The sequence below is a fragment of the Megascapheus bottae genome, chromosome 18, assembly GCF_031878675.1.
Source record: "Megascapheus bottae isolate mThoBot1 chromosome 18, mThoBot2.hap1, whole genome shotgun sequence".
Classification (NCBI taxonomy): domain Eukaryota; kingdom Metazoa; phylum Chordata; class Mammalia; order Rodentia; family Geomyidae; genus Megascapheus; species Megascapheus bottae.
The window spans coordinates 2,728,369-2,750,798 of NC_143526.1; the positions used below are offsets into that span (position 1 = coordinate 2,728,369).

The following is a 22,430-nucleotide window of genomic DNA, read 5'->3' on the forward strand; positions in this document are numbered from 1 at the left end:
ATGGAGCTTGAACTCATCCTCGGCATTGTCCCTGGTCTCCCTTACCTACCTTTGAGCCACAGCCCCACTTCCTGTTTTCTAGAGGGCAATTGGAGATAAGAGTCTCAGGTCCTTTTGTGCCGGGGATGGCTTTGAACCTTGGTCCTCAGATCTCAGCCTCCTGACTAGCTAGGATTCCAGGCGTGAGTCACCACGCCCAGCTGTTTTATGCTTTTCAAAATTACTTTCAGAATTTTTTATAGAACAGAAAATTTTAGGGGAGTTGTGGTGAGAGTGATTGTAGAAAGGGAGATACATTCAGAGTTATTGTACACACGAGTGGACACCGTAAGTCAAAAGGCCTTTTACAAATATTTGAAGATAATTTTTAGATATTTGAAGAAGAAAAAACATTTTAAAAATTGCTCGAGAAGTTTACCCTACAGAAGAGTGAGTGTTTTAAACTAATGACAATTTCAATTCACAAAATACAAGAAAATACCTAGACATTCCAACTAAATATACCTATAGTAATGAACTTAATGTCATTGATTCACATTTGGTCAGCAATTTGTTTTGGACCTTCTGTAATTTCTCTAGTCTCCTTGGTTCTCTTCATTTTTCTATAGTTTTTCTTTTCTTTATCTCCCTGGTACAATTTCCAATTAGAAAAGGACTTCTTTTTCAGTTTGGTCTTTTTTTTCTCTGTCTGTCTTACATATAGAAATTATGGGTCTATGTGTTTTTCCTAACACTTATTAATGTCAAGAATTTAGTTAATGCTATTTATGACTACTTTCTTGATTTATACATTTGTGAACAATTTAGGATATTATATTTTCTGATGAAACAAATTCTCTAGAGTTATTAACAAATTCTTCATACCAAGCTGAAAATTCTCATTAGCTTGGTTGGTAGGGTAAGTTGTTTTCATTTTATGACTGAATGTCTAGATGCTCCTGTTAATTGCTAAGCTCGCAATTATTAATATGGAATTCATGTACTTCAAGTCATTTAATTTATTCAGCTTTACAAGCATATTTCCCCAAGGATAAACCACCAAGAACCCTACTATTTGTTTCTAATTCTAGGCAGAAAGAAAACTCAGAAAAGAGTAGAAAGCAGTGAACCCTTCATTAAAGTCACAGCTGGGTTTAAAACACGTTTAGTTTCCTTTAGGATTGTACTTTTTCAGGCATCCTTCCCTTCTCCATAGGTCAGTGTTTTAAAATGTAATTGTTGAAATTTTCCATCACAAGTCTGGCATTTTCTCTATTGTTAGTTTTCTTTCTGTTGTCAAAGAATTAAACTTCAACAAATTGAATTTAAAGACTTAATTGACTTATTAGCAATTCATAAGTCAGTAAGTATGGATAGAATGATCCTATTAGCTTTTATAAGTAGCCACAGCTGTACAGAGATAGCTTAATACAAAAGGCAGATTGCTTAATATCAGGCTACTTAAAGTTGTTTTCCTTGTGTGGGTTCAAATAGAAGAAATTTCTTGCTCATGGTAGCTCAGGTTAACTGGACCCATTTAGATTGGTTGTGGTTAGTCTTTTATTATTTTTTTTTATTATTTGTATTTATATTTTAAATTATCTGTAAGTAGTTATACAAAGAAGGTGCTGTATAACAAACCATCTTATAATGCATCATGATCAGTATCACTTCTTCAACATTCTTACCCCACTTTTACCCACCCCTTCTCTTTCTTTTTTTAGTGCTGTGATATATAGGGAATTCTTGACTTCTCCTGACCTTTCCCCTTCATTTATTTTCTTCTCTTCCCTTGGCCTCATCCCTTCACTTACATGTACCCATTTCCTGGTTTTGATTTTGTTTAGCTTTCATCTAGTCTTTCTACAAGATTATACTATTTGAACTCTATAGAGTAGGGTCTATTATACTTATTATATTATTATATTTATTATATTATATTATATTATATTATTATACTTATTATATTATATTTATTCCATTTGTAAACACTTGTGTACAACCCAATGTGTTTATTTAGGGATGTATAGGCCCATTCTAGTTAAGTTGTAGTAAGTCTTCTATTTCTGGGGAAACTGACCTGTTGTAAGTTCAGTTATTCAGCTAGAAAAAGGGTTTGTCCTGGTTTGGTTTGGTCTGTTGCAGGAGCTCAGTCCACAACAATGGACTCCCTTGTTTGTTTATTATTTTGTCATTGAACTCAAGGCCTGGACACTGTTCTCTCTGTGTGCTCAAGGCTAGCACTCTACCATTTGAGCTATAATGCCACTTCTGGTTTTTGAGTGTTAATTGAATGCCTAGATACACAGCATTGCTCAACAACCATCAAATGTAGATCCATGCATTATAAGACTTGAAGGATGAACAGAGGACCAGAGATAGAAAAATAATATGAAAGACAATAAGGGAGGTAGGAAAAGAATACTGCAGGAGTGTAAGATTATTATAGTAATGAAGAAAAGGTATCGTGTAAGGATAACTGACGTAAGGTTACAGACAGGTAGAATATTTGAGTAGAAAGTTTAGAAGAACTTAGATAAAACTTATGAAAATAAGAAGAGTAATAAGAAGAATAAATAGAGAAAAGAGGGAGGTAGATATAGGAGATTTCAATGATACAAATTTCAAAAAGAAAAAAGAAACAAAACAACAACAAAGATAAAACTTATGAAAATAAGAAGAGTAATAAGAAGAATAAATAGAGAAAAGAGGGAGGTAGATATAGGAGATTTCAATGATACAAATTTCAAAAAGAAAAAAGAAACAAAACAACAACAAAATAAAAAAAACAGAACACCAACACAAAAAAGAAAAAGAAAAAGAAAGAAAAGGTGGGGGGAGATTCCTCATTATTGTGAGTTCTTACCCAAGAGATACTAGGGTTGAGAACCAGGATTTTAAAAAGAAGGTGATTGTATCAATATAGATATCATTTTTATTCAGACTGTACTTAGAGCTGTGACTGTGTTTCTAGGAATGACCACAGTGACAGAAGGAATGCGGGAAAAGAGAGGAGAAAATAAATAAATAAAAATAAAAATAAATTAAAAGAAGGAATGAATCATAACATTAGAAGAGAAAATAAGAACACCTAAAAATGCAAATGAAAATGGGTAGAAGAACAAACAAACAAATAAAAAAAGAAAACGGGTATTCTTCAGGTTTTGTTATGGGGGGAGCAGGACAGGAAACTTGTGTCTCCACTAAATTCGGGATCCAAACACTTCACAAGGTCTTTTTCTCTTGTCATTTGGCTTTGCAGTTTTTCGGATCAGATTGCTTGACAACAAAGCTGAAAGATCCGCGCGCGACTTTGTTTACCAGGTCTGTGGCCAATGCAGGGGACAGACTTCAGCAGTGCTGGGGCTGGATTTCTGGCTAAGGGATCTCTGTGAAATTCTTTGTCAGTTAGAATGAATGATGGTGTTGCCAGCATCACCTCTCAGGTTCCAATTGCTTTGGCCAAGTCTTTGCCAGCAGTCAAGATGGTGCTGCTCTCAGCTTGTGGGGGAGGGGTACCCTCCCAATGCCATTCCACTTGCAGAAGTGGAAACTTCTCCTCGGAGGTACTCACAAATTGCTGGATTCCGTGCATGTCCGGGTGTCGGCTCTGGGCTCATGCAGGCTCTGTGTGGCTCTGTCTGCAGCCGGTGGGTCTGTGCCGCCATGAACCGCTGTCTGCTCTGCAGCTGGCGGGCCTCCACGCTGTATTCTCACGCTGGTATTCTGCCTTTTTCCTCTCTGTCTGAGACTCTGTGGTGCTAAAGCTTACTTAGGATCAATTTTTGGTAAAGAAATGTCCCCTACGCTGCCAGAACTTGAATCTTGACGGGAGCTCAGTACATCTCACACTGAACTGCTGCCATCTTCCCTGATTATAGTATTTCTAGCTGCCTTAAAAAGTTGTTCCAGCCAGGTGCTGTGGCTCATGCCTGTAATCATAGCTACTCAGGAGGCTGAGATCTGAGGATTAAGGCTCAAAGCCAAACCAAGCACAAAAAGACCTGAGACTCTTATCTCCAATTAACCTCTAGAAAATGGGGCATGGCTCAAGGGTAGGCAGGAGCCTTGAGCTTGAATTGCTCAGAGACTGCTCCCAGGCTGAGTTCAAGCCCCATGACCCACACAAAAAAAAGTTGTTCCAAAGCTGGGAATGTACCTTACTGGTAGAGTGCTTGATTCCTCAGTACCACACATAAACAGAAAACGCTGGACGTGGCACCATGTCTCAAGTGGTAAGTGTTAGCCTTGAGCATAAGAAGTTTAGTGACAGTGCCTAGGCCCTGAGTTCAAGCCCCAGAACTAGCCAAAATAAAAAGTTGTTCCCATCCTTGTGTTTGGTTTAATATCAGTATAAGAAAGATAAAGGAAACAGTTAACTAGACAAAATGAAACCAAGAAACTGATCATACCCAGAGGTTAAAGAGAAGTTAACAAGCATTTTGAAGTAAAAATTGCTTTGAAGTTCTAGCCTAAATATTCAAAGGAAATTTTATATATTCCTCCAATGTTTAAATAAAAGCTGATACTGCTAAAATCTGGACAGCAACAATAATGGCACTTCTTTACCTTGTTGTTTGTGTTGCCTGGTCTTTCTTCCAAGTTACTCTCCATCTACTTCCCTTTGCATTTATTGGATATATTATTACATTCTGGGACATGAATTCTTTCATTCTTGAAAGGTTATATATGTTTATAAAACTTAAAAACTCATTTTATTCAGCATTTTTACATGTTTTTGAAGGTAAAAAAGTGAAGAGTGTTGACAGTACAAAAGATGTGTGTCCATATTAGACCACACCGGTATTCCTGAAAGCTGAAGAGATTGGTACAGTTGTAGTAACTATGAGGTAGATGACAGGACTTTTTAGATAAATTTAATGAGTGTGTACCTATTGTTCTTTCACTGAATTGTTTGGATTACATAGGGTTATGATCTTACAAGGTATATTATGCTCATAATATAGAACATATTATATTTAGCAGATATAATTCCATGTGAACTAACTTGATTTTTGCTCTTCTTTTATAGATATGTGTTTCCAAAAATAATGTTGAAATGAAAAAGCCCAAATACAGAAAAAGTAAAAGGTATACCTTATAAAATTAAATATATCATAATAAATTGAAATGTAAATAACATTCTCAATTACTATATTTTCTTCATACTCCTGATTCTATTTCATAAGGAAAAAGTATTTGACATTTCTAAAAGGGCCAATTATCAGTAGCTCAAACACATAATTCTGTTGGGGAGGCTCAGATAGGATAATGGATTGAGGCCAGATTTGACATACTCTTGACCTTTTTGTCAATCAGTAGCTGTACACAGTGGCTTGTACCTGTCATATGAGATGCATAGGAGGCTTAAAATGGAACAATTGCAGTTCTAGGCAATAGTAGGCAGAAAAGTTTAGGAGATCCCATTTTAAAAGAAAGAAGCTTTCGGGCCAGGAATTTGGCCTAGTGGTGGAGTGCTTGCCTAGCATGCACGAAGACCTGGGTTCCATTCCTCGGTACCACATACATAGAAAAAAGCTGGAAGTGGTGCTAGGCTCAAGTGGTAGAGCACTAGCCTTGAGAAAGTCCAAGGACAGTGCTCAGGCTCTGAGCTCAAGCTCAGGACTGGCCAAAAAAAAAAAAAAAAAAAAGAAAGAAAGAAGCTGGGTGTGGTAGTGCAGGTAGGTCATCCTAGCTACAATTTTAAATCTAAAATAGATTGTGGGACAATCACACACCAGGAGGATCTGTCAGTCTCCAATATAACCAGTCAAAAAATGGGTGGTGCCAGGTGCCCGTGGCTCCCGCTTGTAAACCTAGCTACTCAGGAGGCTGAGATTTGAGAATTACGGTTCAAAGCCAGCCCAGGCATAAAAATCATGAAAATCCTTGTGACTTTTTTCTCCAATTAACCACCAGAAAACTGAAAATGGTGTTGTGTGGCTCAAATGGTAGAATACTTGCCTTGAGCTGAAGAGCTCAGGGATAGCACCTAGGCCTAGAGTTCAAGCCCTATGACCGACTGCCCCCCTCCACTCACACAAAATGGGTAGCAGTAGAGTTGTTGGGCTAGTTCAATCCCTACTATCACCAAGTAAAAAATAAAATTAAAGCTGGGCGCATTGGCTCACACCTGTAATCCTAGCTTCTCAGGAGGCTGAGATCTGAGGACTAAGATTCAAAGCCAGCTAGGGCACAAAAGGACCTGAGACACTTATCTGTAATTAACCTCTAGAAAACAGGAAATGGGGCTTAGCTCAAGGGTAGTGTGGTAGCCTGGAGCTGAAGAGCTCAGGGACAGCGCCCAGGCCGAGTTCAAGCCTCATGACCCATACACCCAAAAACAAAAAATAATAAAATAAAATTAATAAAGTATGAGTCTCAGAAATTTGGAAGCCAAGTGCTAGTGGTGCATATCTACAATGCTAACTGCTCAGAGGGCTGAGATATGGAGAGAGGTCTTGGTTTGAAGCCAGCCTTGCAAGAAAAATCAGTAAGATTCTTAACTACAACTAACTAGGAAAAATCTGGAAAGAGAAGTATGGCTCAAATGGTAGGGCATATGCTGTGAACATAAAAGCTAAATAAGAGCTCAAGAATCTGAATTCAGCTGGACAGGCTGGTTGCTCAAGAGGCTGAGTTCTGAGGATCATGGTTTAAAGCCAGCCTGGGCGGGAAAGTCTGTGATACTCTTATCTCCAATGAATCACAGAAAAGCCAGAAGTGGTGTGTCTCAGTTGAACAATGCTAGCCTTGAACAAAAAGGAGTTGAAGAACACCTAAGTGGAGTTCAACCTCCAAGATAGGCCAAATAAGAAGAGGAAGAGGAAGAGAAGAGGAAGGAGAAGGAGGAGGAAGAGGAGGAGGAGCAGGAGGAGGAGGAGGAGGAAGAGAAAAGGAGGAGGAGGAGGAGCAGGAGGAGGAGGAGGAGGAAGAGGGAGGAGGAGAAGATAGAGAAGAAGAAAAAAGATATTTTGAATTCAAGCTCAAGTTACTACCACACACATGAATACACATAAAAATTTCTTTATAATTTTTCAGAAGATAACTAAATCTTAAAAAACAAACTTTCAGCCAGGTGTGGTGGCTCATGTCTATAATCCTAGCTACTCAGGAGGTTAAGATCTGGGGATCTCAGTTCAAAGCCAGCCAGGGTACTAAAGTCAGTGAGACTTTAGTTAACCACTAGAAACCAGAAGTGGTTCTGTGGCTCAAAGGTAGGTCAATAGCCTTGAGCTGAAGAGCTCTGTGACAGGCCCAGGCCCAGAGTCCTACGACAAAAAAAAAAACAAAACCACCTTTCAATATTAATTTTTTTTTTTTGCCACTCCTGGGCTTGAGCTCAGGGCCTGAGCAGTGTCCTTGGACTGTCTCAAGGCCAGAGCTCTACCACTTGAACCTCAGCACCATTTCTGGCTTTTTTTTGTATGTATGTGGTACTAAGGAATCGAACCCAGGTCTTTGTACAAGCTAGGCAATCACTCTACCACTAGGCCAAACTCCTGGCTCTCAATAGTTATCTTGTTTATACATCGCAGCAACCTCATCAGTAGATATAGAGTATCAAATTATAATGATCTCTATTTACAAGATGGCTTTTGGTGAAGTTAGGTGATATTCTTAACATCTTCTAGTTAGAGAAACTCCATCTGCACAAATATTTTCCAGCACAATAGGAGAAGCATGACTGCATTTTGACTAAAATTGGTTCTGTCATGATCAGCCATTTACCTGTGTTGCTAGATTTCCCATTTCTTCTGATTTCTCAAACTCCTTACTGTCCTTGGACACCTTATACTCAAGGCTAGCACTCCGCCACTTGACCCACAATGCCACTTCCAGTTTTTTCTATGTATGTGGCACCAAGGACTGGAACCCAGGGCTTTATGCATGCTAGGTAAGCACTCTACCACTAGGCTGCGCTCCTGGCCCCTCATCTGTTTTCTTTAAAATGATATAAAGAAGACATTGTTTGAGGGATAGTTTGCCTACTACACAAGATATTTATCACTGAATCTTCTCTTTCCTCTTACTAACAGGGTGATTATTACAAAAGGACTGCTTTAGAGAACTGTTCAGATCAAAGGGCACAGATACAAAGTTTGGAACTTTTAAATTTACCAGCAAAATCATCTTTTAGGTGGATTCATAAGATTAATATTTATTCTCTTTGCTTATTTCACTGCATTGTACTTGTAAGACAGGGAAGAAAATCTTAACATTATATTCCTAGACTATTACTGATAAATAATGAACACACATGAATAACCATTTTTGTATGTGCAATATTATGTTATATATAATTAATCTTTAGAAACTAAATCTATCAAACTCTTCTTCTAGGGAAGCCATTTTAAAATGCTCCATTGAAAATGTTTGCTCTGATGATGCCTTATCAAAGGAAAACATGGGTATGTTGCTCACATTGAAAAACCTTTAAAAACTCTCTTTATGGTACTTTGTCTTTATGAATTATATCTTAAGAGATGAGGTTGCAGCAGTTGAGGTCATCATTGACTGGTTAACTGGTTAACACCAGTTATCTCCTATAGAGTTTATCTCCTGTAGAGGTGAGGTGGTCTGATAAGGAACTACTTCAAGCTGCTGCAACTTGTGTTTGGGAAGAGTTACTATATGCTAGGAACTGAGACACTCTTCTTGTGGCCTCTCCTCAAGTGATTTGACAACTGCATTTATGGGGAGGCATATGCCTAGCATTTAATCATCTTTGCCCTTTCACTCTAGTATTGTCAGTGAAAGGTCATGTATTAGTCATCATAGCCTCAAGGCCCACCCTGACTTGGAGAGTAGAGATATAGGACCATTAATGTAAGAATTGGTCCAGCCTAGGATTTTAGGAAGTAGATTTTTGTAGCTCCAGGCACTTTCAGCAACTCTTTTCACACAAATCTAGACTTCTCTATTCCAAACTTGGGAGTCCAAAGAGGGGGAAAGATATAAAAGAATAATAAATACAATATAAAGAAAAATAAAGGAAATAAAGCCTGAAACCACCAGATGCATTAAGTTTTGTTGGTAATATAACATAGTAATGTAAATATGGAAATGTAGGAAGGAGGTTTTAGGTATTACAATTGATTTACTCTTCCCATATTTTCTTGAGTATTGAAATTCGAGAAAATGCTTATTTTTAAGATAGAACTTTGTCAATAATGCTTAAAGCCAATTAAATCCAGAGAGTTATCAATACCACAGTCCTTTTCCCTTGAAGTCAGGCTAATAAGCCACTCATTTATAGTTTCATTAAAAGAAACCAAAACCAGCAGAGAAAGGATGGGATATTTACTTTTCCTCCGAGTATGTGCAGATCATGGGACTTAAACTCAGGGCCTGGGTGCTGTCCCTGAGCTTCTTTTTGTTCTCAAGACTAATGCCTTGTGTTAGAAGTGGAGTCACTAGCACTACCCAATCAATTCATAATACATCAACCCTTTGAGCTAACCAATTGCTTCCAGCTATTTGTCCGTGGTGTGTTATGATTTGCTCAAACTTGTGACTATAGTTCCCCAAACCCTATAAAAACCCACCCTGTACAACAGGAAGTCGGGACACTCAACTTAGACCTGCTGTGTCAGTGTCGGTTATGGGTCCAGGTTCCAGCTTGCAATAAAGACTCTCATACTCTAAAAAAAAAAAACCAAACAAACCAAAAACAAAAAACAAAACAAACCCACAGCTCCACTTCTGGCTTGTTGGTGGTTAACTGGAGGTAAGAATCTCATGGTGTTTTACCTGGGGCTTGCTTCAAACAGTGATCCTCAGATCTCAGGCTCCTGAGCCATTGGTGGCTGGCAGAATACTTACTTTTTATGACTTGTTCCTCTGCTAAACTCCAACACATTTCTATTGTTTCTGGCTCTTCAAATGCAGTCTTCCGCTGTTTCCTCACTAATCAAGAAGGTTATTCTTGGTTACTTTACCTCACATAATCAGTACATGTTTTCCTTTCCAAAGGCAAGGCTGTTTGCCCTTGAACTGATTTCCCAGGAACCAGTCTTTGTACCTGAGGCCCCCAAGATAAGGATCCCTCTTCCCTGCCTCTTAGATATTTACTCAGTATTATCTCTGTTCTTCTGTTTTCACTTTCTGAATTATTTTTTTGAAGAGAGACCTTTCCCTAAGCTTCATTGCATTAGCTGCATAAGGGATAGCAGGTTGACAGAGGTTGGGGACTCACTTCTTCCTAATACAATTTGGGAGAGGACTAGGGGTAATAAAACTTGGTAAGAAGGCAACGATAAGAGACTATTAAGAATGTTGGTTTCATGTCAATTCCTTATTTGAGCTGCAGTTGTCAGATCCTTTTTTACACCTGCTTAACAATGTCAGTCAAGCAAGATTCTAGTAGCCCAGTCCTGGAGATTTTGAGACACAATTGTATATTAAAACACAGACATAGCTCACGGTACAATGTTGGTTCCAGATGCTGAATGTGAATAGGTAGAGATTTCATGATTGAGTGCATCACAACAAGCATGACAAGAGGAACAAGCTGAGCTGAATCCTCTGGTACAAAGTCATTTTATTGCCTGGCTTGTCTAATAATGGGTTGGCTTGTACCCCAGTCATAGGTGCCCTTTCTTTTATATAATTCAGATAAGAGGATTTGCATCATTCAATGATCTGATGTGTTTGACAAGTTGATTACAAGTAAGCTTAATAACAAAGTTTATAGAGGGATGTGGCATTGTTACTTGGGCTAGGCATATTTTTTTTTTTTGCCAGTCCTGGGCTTGAGCTCAGGGCCTGAACACTGTCCTTGGACTTTCTCAAGGCTAGAGCTCTACCACTTGAGCCCCAGCACCACTTCTGGCTTTTTTCTATGTATGTGGTACCGAGGAATCGAACCTGGGTCTTCATGCATGCTAGGCAAGCACTTTAACCACTAGGCCAAACTCCCGGCCTGGGCTAGGCATATTTTAAATTGAATTGTTGCCTATCATATTTTCCCTAATTTATTTCTTTTGCTTTCGTTTTTAGAGTTTTGTTTTATAGTTTCATTGTTTTTTGTTGGTAAATATGTTGTTTCTATTTGGAGAAATAGACAATTTATGCAATGTTTGAGTAAAAATTGATGTACAACCCATCATCAATAACTTCTTAACATTCATTATTAAACTAGCAAAATATATGTCTTTCAGCTACTTCAAGTGGTAGGGCAATATCCTTGAGCTGGAGAGCTCAGAGACAGCGCCCAGGCCCAGATTTCAAGCCCCACAACCAAACAAAAAAAAGCAGGAGTAGCAATCTTAATCTCTGACAAAATTAATGTCTGGGTAAAATTAGTACATTAAGATAAAGATGGTCACTATATGTTAATAAAGGGATCAATTCATAACCAATGTATTACACTTATAAACATTTACTCTCCCCAAATTGGCGCACTTAAGTATGTCAAGGGAACTCTTGTAGAGCTATAGGACAAGATAAACTCAAATACAGTCATAGTGGGAGATATAATATGCCACTCTCGCCAAAGAACAGATCAGCCAAACAAAAGATAAGCAAAGAAACCTCTGAATTAAATGATACCATATAGCCGAGCTGGGCTTAGCAAAAATCCACTGAATTTTCCACCCAAACTCAAAACACTATATATTTTTCTCTGCAGTCCAAGGAACATTCTCCAAAATAGACCATATAACAGACAAAGAACCTAAGCAGATACAAGACAGCTGATATAATCCCCTGCATTTTATCTGACCACAGTAGAATCAGACTAGTTCTGAACAACATAGAACATTGTAAAAAAAACACACACACAAACACATGGACGTTGAATAACACATTACAGAGTAACACCTGGGCTACAGACCAAATTAATGCAATGAAAATGAAAGCACATCACAAGGGAACTTATGAGACACAGAAAAAACAGTCCTAAAGGGAAAATTCATCACCCTCGGAGCCCATATTAAAAAGACAGAAGAAACTCATGTAAATAACCTAAAGAAGTAATTAAAGCACCTAGAAGAGCAAGGAAAAAATTAACTTTAAAACAACCAGAAGGTCAGGAATAGCAAAAATAAAATCTGAAATTTTTGAGATTGAAATAAGATCTACTGGTTTTTTGAAAGTCAACAAAATTGACAGACCCCTAGCAAGATTAATTTTAAAAAAACGAGAAAGGAGACTCAACAAGATTACAGATGCCATGGGAACAATCACAACTGATATACAAAAAATCCAGACCATCATGAATAAGTACTTCCAAGGGCATATATTCAATGAAACAGGAAAATTTAGTAGAAATTGATGATTTTTTAAATAAACATAGCTGCCCAAATTGAACCAAGAAGAGATAATCCAACTGAACAAACCAATTTCGTACAATGAGATAGAGGAAGTAATCAGAAACCTGCCAATCAGAAAGAGCCCAGGCCCAGATGGTTTCACTGTGGAATTCTATAAGACTTTTTTTTTCTGATCAAGCTGCAAATTTTATTTTTCACACAGGGGTTTATATGCCTCTTCAGGAGAGGCAGGAGGGGGTTGGGGTATAGGAATGCTCAGGGTAGGGGGTGCAGTAGTAGGATGTTTGCTCCTGTTCCTTGTAGAGGCCAGGTGGTAGGATGTTTGCATATCAACGCAAGCAGGCATGTGTTGCTTAGTGACCTAATTACAAGATGCAGGCACATTCTTACACTAAGAATTCAGGGAGGGGGAGAATGTCTCTGACATCTCCTCCCTTCATCTTAAAATCCTCATACCCATTTAGCATCTCCCACGTCTAGGCTGTTCGGCACTGGATGGAAAATTCACCCATCCAGAGTCACCATAATGGCTGCAACCACCTAGGGGACTTTGAGTTTAGCACAAGAATGTCCCATCACCAAGAGTTTTTCCAGTCCTCTCAGGAAACAGTTGTGCGGTGGTGGTGGAATCAGGCAGGACAGAATATGTGGCAGCAGCTTCATCTCTCAGGAACTCTAATGGAATGTCACACCTCCTGCTGGATTGCCTGCAAATTTTTGTGCAGCAAAGTGGTTAAAGAAGCAAACTGGTTAAAGAAGCTTAACCTAAGGCCTGACTTCGGTGAATTCTCCCAATGATTCCCTGGTCTCTTTGTCTAAAGGGGATTGATGGGTGGAGATTCAGCTTCTATAACTTCTTCAAACTGACTCAGGGGCGTTGTCTCTGTACTTGACCAGGGACCTTAAAAAGTTTAGCCTATTTTACGAAGGGGTTGCCAGGATTAGCTATCAGGAACAATGATTTGTTCCAAACTAGAGATCATATTCAACATTTAACAACTGCACAAACCTTCTTTGGCTACAATTGTTTAGCTTACTTAGCACCCATTTGCAAAGGCATTTCCTAATTGTCTGGGGAACTTAATCCCTGCGACTCTAACTATGCTTCAGTTGCCAGATTGAAACAGATCAATAGGGACACAAGCCTCAGATCCACAAACTTTCCTGAATTTGCTAGTTAGGACTTTAAACTACCTGCTATCACAGATGATTGACAAGTTCCTGCCCAGTTATGAAAGGCATGGGCATTAGTAAGGCATGCTTACAAACTGTTTATGACCTCTCGGCTCTGATTAATATTGAATGGCCAAGCACTAGTGACTCTAGGATCTGACACCATCTCTGCCATCCAGGCAGTGGCTTACTGCATCTGTATGCTTCATTGCTTTCATCCCAATAGTGTCTCTTCACACTGAGATAAACATCCCATTGGCATTTCACTTTGTTGGTTGCTGGATTTGAACTCAGGGTCTGGGTGCTGTCGCTCAACTCTCCAGCTCAAGGCTAGCACTCTACCACTTTGAGCTCCAAAGCAACTCTGCCTCAATAGCACTCTGCTGCCAGATTAGACACCACAGTCTCACAGGGACTTGCTTTGCCTGGGTTGGCTCGAAACTGCAGCTTTCAGATCAATGAGTCCTACAAAAGGCCACTCCAATTAGAAGCAACAAGGTGGTCAACTAAGAAATAGTCTCTAAGCATGATCTTACCTATAACTTGGTGAGGGCCAAAATTACATCTGAATGAGGATCTGCTATCCTTTTCCATGGCCCAGCTGGAAATTGGTATAAGGAGACTTTACAAGAGCATGCTAAATAGCAATTAAGCAATCATTTTGGTAGTCCTAATTTTCCTTTTTTACTCTTTCTTCAAACAAACGTTTAAGACAACTTTCCAATATTGTTTAGAAACCCATTTCCAATGTTCTTAAAAACTTTTACTGATACTTGCTTAAACAACTAACACCTTAGCCTTTATTTGCAATTGAAAAACCTTTAAGGGCACAAAGAACTCCTTTTGTCTCCAGGCCCCCTAGGGCTCAAGGCACTCCCCTTGCCTTTTAGAAGAGGCTTTTTTTTTTTTTTGCAGTTTAGATTACTGTCTAGAACTCCTAGAACAGTTTAAACTCCAATATGTTTTTCCTTAATGCAAGAACTACAATCAGCAGTGCACCAAAAGTACAGACTTAGTTTCCTTCTTTTTTCTAAAATACATCCAATTGCAATCCAGTAGCATGAAACCAGATCATACAGAGATAAACTTTTAAACATTCCTTTTAAAAACTCTTTTCCCCAATTTAATACATTTTTAGTGGCAGTTTAAGAAATACTAGTTACATCACCCATATTTTGTTATCAGATTTCCAGTGTCAGTTTGCAAGGAAAAATATAGATAGGATGAAGATGGTCCACTCTGCCGATCTGACCAGGTTTAAATGAACAGCCTTTATGCAAGCTTACTTTTTCTTTTCACCATGCGTGGACCCTCCCTAGGACCTGTCCCACTATGGAAACCCAGAGCTGCACCTTTGCCCATTCACCTCTCACCCCCAAAGATGGCCACCCAGGACTATCCTAAGTTTTCCCTGTCCTTTCTCCTGACATTTGATTACCTAAACAGTTTTAAAAGACAAAGTTTTTGACATTGATAAACAAATTCACATTTAAATCTCTAATACATGTCTCCAAACTTTAAGGAAATAAATTCCAAATTCCCTAAGGCCTCTGTGCTGAACAGGATACAGTGTTTACAATGTAAAGAGCTGTATGCATTGCAATACCAGATTTTTAAAATGCAGATTTCAGGATCTTTAGAAAAATACTTTTTACCAGTTTCTCTTTAACACAATGTAATAATCCTTTGAGACATAGGAAACATTTAAACCTAATGCTTTTTCTTGAAGTTTAAACTTAGAATTACCCAATTTCCTTTGTGTTTAAGTATAAATTTATCCATTGTTTTACATAGAATGCTGACAATTTAACCTTGAACAATGTTCACTCATACCCATTCACACACACATTCATACTCAAAGATCTTAAAGTGCACAAAATTAATATCGGCCGTTCATTTTCCGGAAATTTTAGTATCATGAAGGTTTTTTTTTTCCAATCTTATTCTTGCAGGTGACAACCAGGTTTTAAAACAAAGCTTTCTAACAAGGCAACTTAGCTGAAATTTATTCTTCCAGAGCTTGTTTCTGATATCAGACATATTACTTTTTTCAGATGAAAGTTGGGTGGGAGTCTTAAACCTAGAAGAACTAAGACTGAAGTCTGTGTCCTGCCACCAACTGTCTCCACACTGTCACTTCAGCAGCTTGTTAGGAAAAAGGAAACTAGACTAAGCCTTCAGCTGCTTTGTCTGGTCTCGGCTCACCTCCACTGCATCCGAGTGGGAGGGGCCATACCAGGCCCTAGACCTACCCCAGGTGGGGACGAAACTTTTATTTTCCAGAAATAATTAAATAGATACACAAGGAAAAACAAGAACAAGACAGAAAAGCAGAGAATTTTAAGAAACTCCTAAACTTCTGATGGCATGCCTGGCTTTAAACTACCAGAGTTATGGAAAGACCGTGGGGCCCTGAAATCGGGAATTCAGGGGGCGCCTCCCTTACGGAAATTTCCATTCCTTGGTAGCTGGCCGGCGGAGGCCATCCTGACCTACTCTCAAACAGAACCAGACATTGACTTACAACATAAAATGGGACTCAATTGGATACATTTAACACAACAACACAAACTCAGATGAACGCTCTCACCAAACAACTTATTTAGACATGTCTTGCAGGTGAGACTCTTAGACATGCCCTGTTACTGACAAGAGATCCAGAAGGGGGTCAAGGCGTCCCTTGACCACCCAGGCCTTGCTGCGTCCAGCTTTTTTTGGCCCACAGTGCACTTTTTAGACAGACATACAGGGTGGTTGGCCGACTTTTACTTACCTCGGAGGCCTTTGCTTTAAACCTGGATGTCTTTTCAAAAAAAAAAAGTTGTTAAAGGAAAACCACTGTTTCTAGAAAAAAGCAATCTTTTATTTCAATAGCATAAATATACAAATTATTAGGAATTGATGAAAGACTTGGGAGCCCTGGTTGGGTGGCCCCTATGGACATACTGCAGGGAGATCATGAAGAAACCTGTATTTGAAACTTGTATTTGTCTGATCCTTATTAATTTTAGTAGCTCCACTTGTTTTTCCCATCATTAGGCCATTGCTCCCTATGCGATTAGACTGTGGCCCCTAGAACTGGGGGAGCAGTTCTATGCTAATTTTTTCATAACTAATGCAGTCATCATAGAATGCCACAACATCCATATCTTGTCTCTCCATAGAGATTATAAGGCAGGTCCTCTTTAAGAGCATATTGGTATAGTATCTCACTTTGTTATCTGATATATTGAATTTATTTGTATTTGGATATTTGAAATTTGATAGGGAAGGGGGGAAAACCAAGACGGGTGGGGGGGTGTGGGGGGGGAGGGAAATGGGTACCAAGACATGTGAAAGGGTATCAATGTATGTGAATTAATGCACCTTCTATCTGGCAAATATCATGTAACCCTTTTACTAATTACAATTAAAAAAAAAAAAAGAGCAGTGGCTGAATGGCTCTAGCCAGGACAAGGGGCGTGCCAATTGCTAAGATGCTGCTAGGCCAGCTACATCCAGGAGCTGGGGCCTATGGCAGTTTCTAGTTGCTGGGAACTTAAGGCCTGAAAGCGACTGCAGCTCCTGGGGACAGGGTATTTTAGGTGGAGTTAGGCCTTTTGTCTGGCCTGAAAGGCTTTCCTGTGGGGGATCAGATATCCATCCCCCAGGGCTATCTCTTTTGACTTGGCCTTGCTGGCCACACCCATAACAAACTCCTCTCCCAGCACCATTAGAAGAGGTAAGCACGCAGGCCTTTTGGGCTTGTAGGGCCGCAACCAGCATCTGTGACAGGTGGGCTTGAGTGTCCACATCCTTAGTGACAATTATCCACCTACTCATAGATCTTTCCTTCATTCCTGCACAGATGAGTTTGTGGTCATACAGGGGGCCAGGAAGCTCAGCCTTATTTAAATTTTTCCAGTCTTGGGTGGTGAGCTGGTAAGCCAGGCCTTGGAGGATGGTCTCAGCCCAGGGCGAATTAGGCCCATCCTCGCAGACTGCTTTCTTAACCTCTGTTAGGGCAGGTCTATTGCCCCCAGGGTGAGCATTTACAGGGAAGGCCAAACATGGTGGGGAGGAGTAAAATGGTGGCTTGACCCGCCCTTTCCATTCAGGGGAGGAGCTGCCGTGATATGGCGGGTTAACCTCTTCTTCCGGTTTAACACGAGGTGAAGCGCGGGAAGATGGATAGTAAAATGGCGGAGGCCGCTCTGCCCCCAAATTGTCTGCTGCAAATTCCAGGGCAGGAACACTTGGTGTAAGGCTCTGGGGCCGGATCTCAGGATCAAAGGGGCCCAAAAATCCCTCCTCAGGGCAAGGCTCTAAACCCTGCCCCCCTTTTTTTTTCCTGAGCAGCGGGAGAGCTAACTTGCCACAACTCTGGGTGCTCCTTATTTAAAGTTTCCTTGGCCCTAGATGTAACTGAGCCAGGATAGAAGCAGGCCTTAAGGGCAGACAAAGTTGGATAGACCCCGAGGGGAGGGTCCTCTCCCAAGTTAATCTTCCTCCTCACCAGGAGCTATACGTGGTCCCATGTGGCCCAATTGAAAAGAATGGCTGCCATTAATGCGGAGCATGTTAAGGCCTCCCAGACCTTCTCGGCCTGGAGATCTGAAATCTAGAGATCTGACCTGTCCTGAGCCGCCAACAAAATATCATTAGGGTGTAGGGAAATTGTAAAAAAACAATCTTAAGATCAATGATCATTTTATCTACATAAAAACAATTCCTTTTCAAACACATTTGGTAAAGGCTATTTACAGTGTACATGGCTAAGCATGCACTATTTATAGTTTCAAGCAGAAAATGTTCCTTATTTGACCACAATTGCAATAACTACATGAAAATTCTTATAAAAACATGAATCTTCTTAATCATTTAAACAGTTCCCAACTCTTTTCCATTTAACCTCATTAATCGTTCCCTCCTTGGGGAACCAAGGACATAATTCTCCTAGGTAATCGAAAAATGCCTTTAAGTCTTTCTTTTTAACCCAAGTTCCCCATGTCTTGAGAGCCTCTTTTAAATCTGAAATGAACAATTCCTGTGATGATGATGCCTGTCCCATGGCCAGTCACTTACCTTGCACCGTCTTCACTCCTCAGCGTTGACTGAGATGTCTCGGGCAGGCCACTCCGAGCTGGTCACACAATCACTTGGATCCAAGTTTTCCTGGAAGACAGTGTTCCTCGCAGGCACTCGAGCCGCACGTTGGGCGTCATTTATCCCATCCAGCGGGATGTCAACTAGGGCCAAGAACCTAGAGGGAGGAATGAAAGGGACAGGAGACACGAAGAAGGCAACAAGACAAGCATCCTGATCAAGCTGCTCTATAAGTCTTTTAAAGATGAGTTAATGTCTACATTCTTGAAGCTTTTCCAAGAAATAGAAGCAGAGGAAGCCATCCCAAACTCATTCTATGAGACAATATCACACTCATCCCCAAACCAGGGAAGGACCTCAAGAAAATACTAGCCAAAAGAATCCAGAGGAAAAAAAATTTAAAATTATACACTTTGATCAAGTAGGCTTCATCCCACAGGTACAAGGCTGATGTAGTATTCGTAAATCAATTAATATAATACATCATATCAATAGGACTAAGGTTAAGAATCATATGATAATTTCTCTGGATGCTGAGAAGGCATTTGACAAAATACAGCACCCATTCATGTTGAAAGCACTACAGACAATAGGACTAGGAGATACATTCTTTAAAATAATTAAAACCATATATGACAGACCTACAGCTAGTATCAAACTAAATGGAGAAAAACTAGAAGCATTTGCTTTAAAACCAGGAGCAAGACAAGGAGAGATGCCCACTCTCTCCACAAAAAAAGAAAAGAAAAAGAAAAAAGCCATAAGTGGAGCTGTGGCTCAAGGGGTAAAGCTCTAGCCTTGACAAAGTTGAAGGACAGTGCTCAAACCATGAGCTCAAGACAGGACTGGAAAAAAAAAAAAAAAAAGCTTATAATGCCATTTGTTACCAAAAATTGATTTTATGTTAGCCTATCATCAGAAATAAAAATGTTTCTTTTTTTTAACCTTAGGCATTTGAGTCTGTCTAAGCACTGGGAATAATTAAATTAGCTTACTCATGCCTTCAAATCTAGTCAAGATCTGTTGTTATCTTGGACTTCCACCCTTGCTGGAGGCACTACATATTAACTACATGTCATTCAGTGAACAGCCTCAGTATCAAAATGTTTAGGAGAAGTATTAAAAAGTTTTCTATTGTTGTTGAATTCAGTCAACAGATCAATGATATTTCATTTAAGTGCAATAGTAACAATGATAATGGGAGATGACTGTGAATTCAGCATGAAAAACTATGACATTTGTAAAATGTCTTATCTTTTTCTATATAGTGACAGAATCATTTTTCTAAGTTCTATTAGTGTAGTAAAATGTAAACACTTTCTGCCTATCTATACTATTAATAAATGGTATTTATTCTTAATGCATACTTAGATTTGCATCAACATTACCCTATAGCAAATAAAAATATTAGTTGAGAATTCAAATTCATATTTTTAGTTGATGTTTTTATTTCTTAGAGTTATACAGGCTTTTATTTGTTTGATCTGGGAAATTATGTTTAACTCAGGTTCAATGTGATTATTATTTTTCTTGTCTAAAGAATTTATTTCAAAGTCATGCAAAATATACTTTATAAATGCAGTAGTTTTTTCTTTTTTTTCTTTTTTTTCTTTTTTTGCCAGTCCTGGGCTTGAGCTCAGGGCCTGAGCATTGTCCTTGGGACTTTCTCAAGGCTAGAGCTCTACCACTTGAGCCTCAGCACCACTTCTGGCTTTTATCTATGTATGTGGTACCGAGGAATCGAACCTGGGTCTTCATGCATGCTAGGCAAGCACTTTAACCACTAGGCCAAACTCCCGGCCCAGTAGTTTTTTCTTTTGCAACAAAATTGGAGAATCGAGATATTTTGTGATTTAGTTAAGAATGAATAAACAACTTGGCCTCTCTCTCTTTCTCACTCTCTCTTTCTTGCTTTCTCTCCCTTTTGAGGGTTTGAGTTTGCAGCTTGTGCTGTATAGGTAAATACTGTATCAATAAGCCACATCTTCAGTGCCTTCTCCCCCCTCACCCTGGTTATTCATTTTAAATTATTTGACTTTTGAATTAATGTACATTTGTAGTATCAGAGGTTTTCATTGTGATATTTCTATAAGTGTACACAGTGCATTTTGAACAAACTCACATCATCCATCATATTTATTCCACATTCTCTCCTTCCCTCTTTGTGTAGTTTATTTTTGTGTTATTATTCCTGTCCGAGTGCACATCTGGACTGTGATTATTTTTCACTTCACACCCCAGCTTTCTTCATTTGGGTTAGAATTTCCTGGAAATTTCTTTCCTTGGCTGGCCTGGAACTGTAACGAATAACAAACACACATCATTGGGCTCAGATATTGTTTGAGAAGGGGGAATATCAAGAATTTTCTACATGGGCTAGCTTCAAACTACAGTCTTCCTGATCTCTGCCTTCCAAGTAACTAGAAAAGCCTGTAGCTTTGATTTTCCTTTTAAACCATTTCATTAGGCCATAGTATGGGCTGACAAATAGGCCCACAGGCCACCAGCTGCTACTTGTTTTTTAAGTTAAGTTTTATTCAGACATAGCCATTCTTTTTTATTTATGTACATAGCTATAGTTTTTACTACAATAACAGAACTGGACAGTTATCATAGGGATCATCTGGACCATAAGTTTCACAAACTTACCTTCTGCTTCTTTACAGGAAAAAAAAAAGGCTGTCGTCTGGTCTACAAGTATCAAACTCTAGTTTAGTATCCTAGGACTATAAAAGAAACACACCTTTTCTAGTAAGATTTCAAAGTTATTTTAGTGTGTGAATGACAAGTATATCACCTATACTTTTCAAATAATTACAAGATATTCATCTGGAGATAAAAATGTAATTCTGCATAAACAAAGATCTTTTTTTTAAAAAAAAACCCTATATAACATTAATATTTTCTCCTATAACATTTAGAAGCTTTCTTTTTTCTAGATGATTAAGGTTATGAATTACATGAAAGTAATTAAAGGATGTACTATGTTAAATTATTTTCCTTTAGTTGTCTCTGAGACAGAAATTTTACTGAAAGATTTGGAAAAAATGTTACAGAAAGCACTTGAGCCTACAACAATGCCTGATGGATCTAAGGAAGAACAAGAAGAAATAAATACAGGAAATAAGGTAGTATTGGCAGTTATCATGAGGTTTAAATAGAAACTTCAAATTCTTTAAATTGCTCCTGATTGTACATGTTTAATTTCACAAACTAATTTTATACATATGAAATTTGAGCCTTGAGTATCATGTTGTGAGTAATGCACTAGTTATAAGTTATAGTTTCGGTTTGAGATCGAGAAGATGGAGGGGGTTCGTGATAGCTGAGGTAGTCTACTACAGAAAGACCTCTTCCCTACTCTGACCTTTTCAGTCAGGGAAAGAGCCAGGATCAATAGATTGTCACTGTACAAGAGAAGATATTAGCTGTCTGGAAAATCTGCTAGGTCTCGTCTATGTATTTGAATAACCTCTATAAAACTTTATTATTCACATGAGGTTCACCATTTATGTCTGGTTTATCTTTACTATCCTCTTTTGTCCAATTATATAGACACAGAAAGGGTGTATGTGCTTCTTTCATTCAATGCCTTTGGAAATAAAATGAGGATGTGTTAAACAAGACTCAGATCATTAATGCAAAGACTCAAATTTATAGATGTGAGAAAAATAAGTTACACAGCTGATACTGTACCAGGTACTACACTTATTCATTAAATAGTTAGAAAATTGGCATGCTTAAGACTCATTCATCCATCCATCCATGGTACTGTTAATACCATCCAGAAGATGTATTAAAACTAACTCAAAGTCCTGGTCCTCCCACTAAGGAAGTGTATAATTTAGTGAAATTATTCATCACCTGCCTTGGACAATCATTTTAAGGACTAAGTAAGGTAAACTGCAATAAATGGTT

At 38.8% G+C, this 22,430-nt stretch overlaps 1 protein-coding gene across 2 annotated transcripts in view; it reads left to right on the top strand.

Annotated features, from left to right (window-relative positions):
* Positions 1-22,430, top strand: part of Zcwpw2 (zinc finger CW-type and PWWP domain containing 2) — a 116,552-nt gene that overhangs the window by 90,130 nt on the left and 3,992 nt on the right. For both annotated transcript variants that reach the window (XM_090351789.1, XM_090351788.1), the window contains 3 exons: positions 5,012-5,070; positions 8,323-8,390; positions 21,519-21,640. In XM_090351789.1, the coding sequence (XP_090207915.1) occupies positions 5,012-5,070; positions 8,323-8,390; positions 21,519-21,640 (249 nt within the window). The remainder of the gene's footprint in view (positions 1-5,011; positions 5,071-8,322; positions 8,391-21,518; positions 21,641-22,430) is intronic.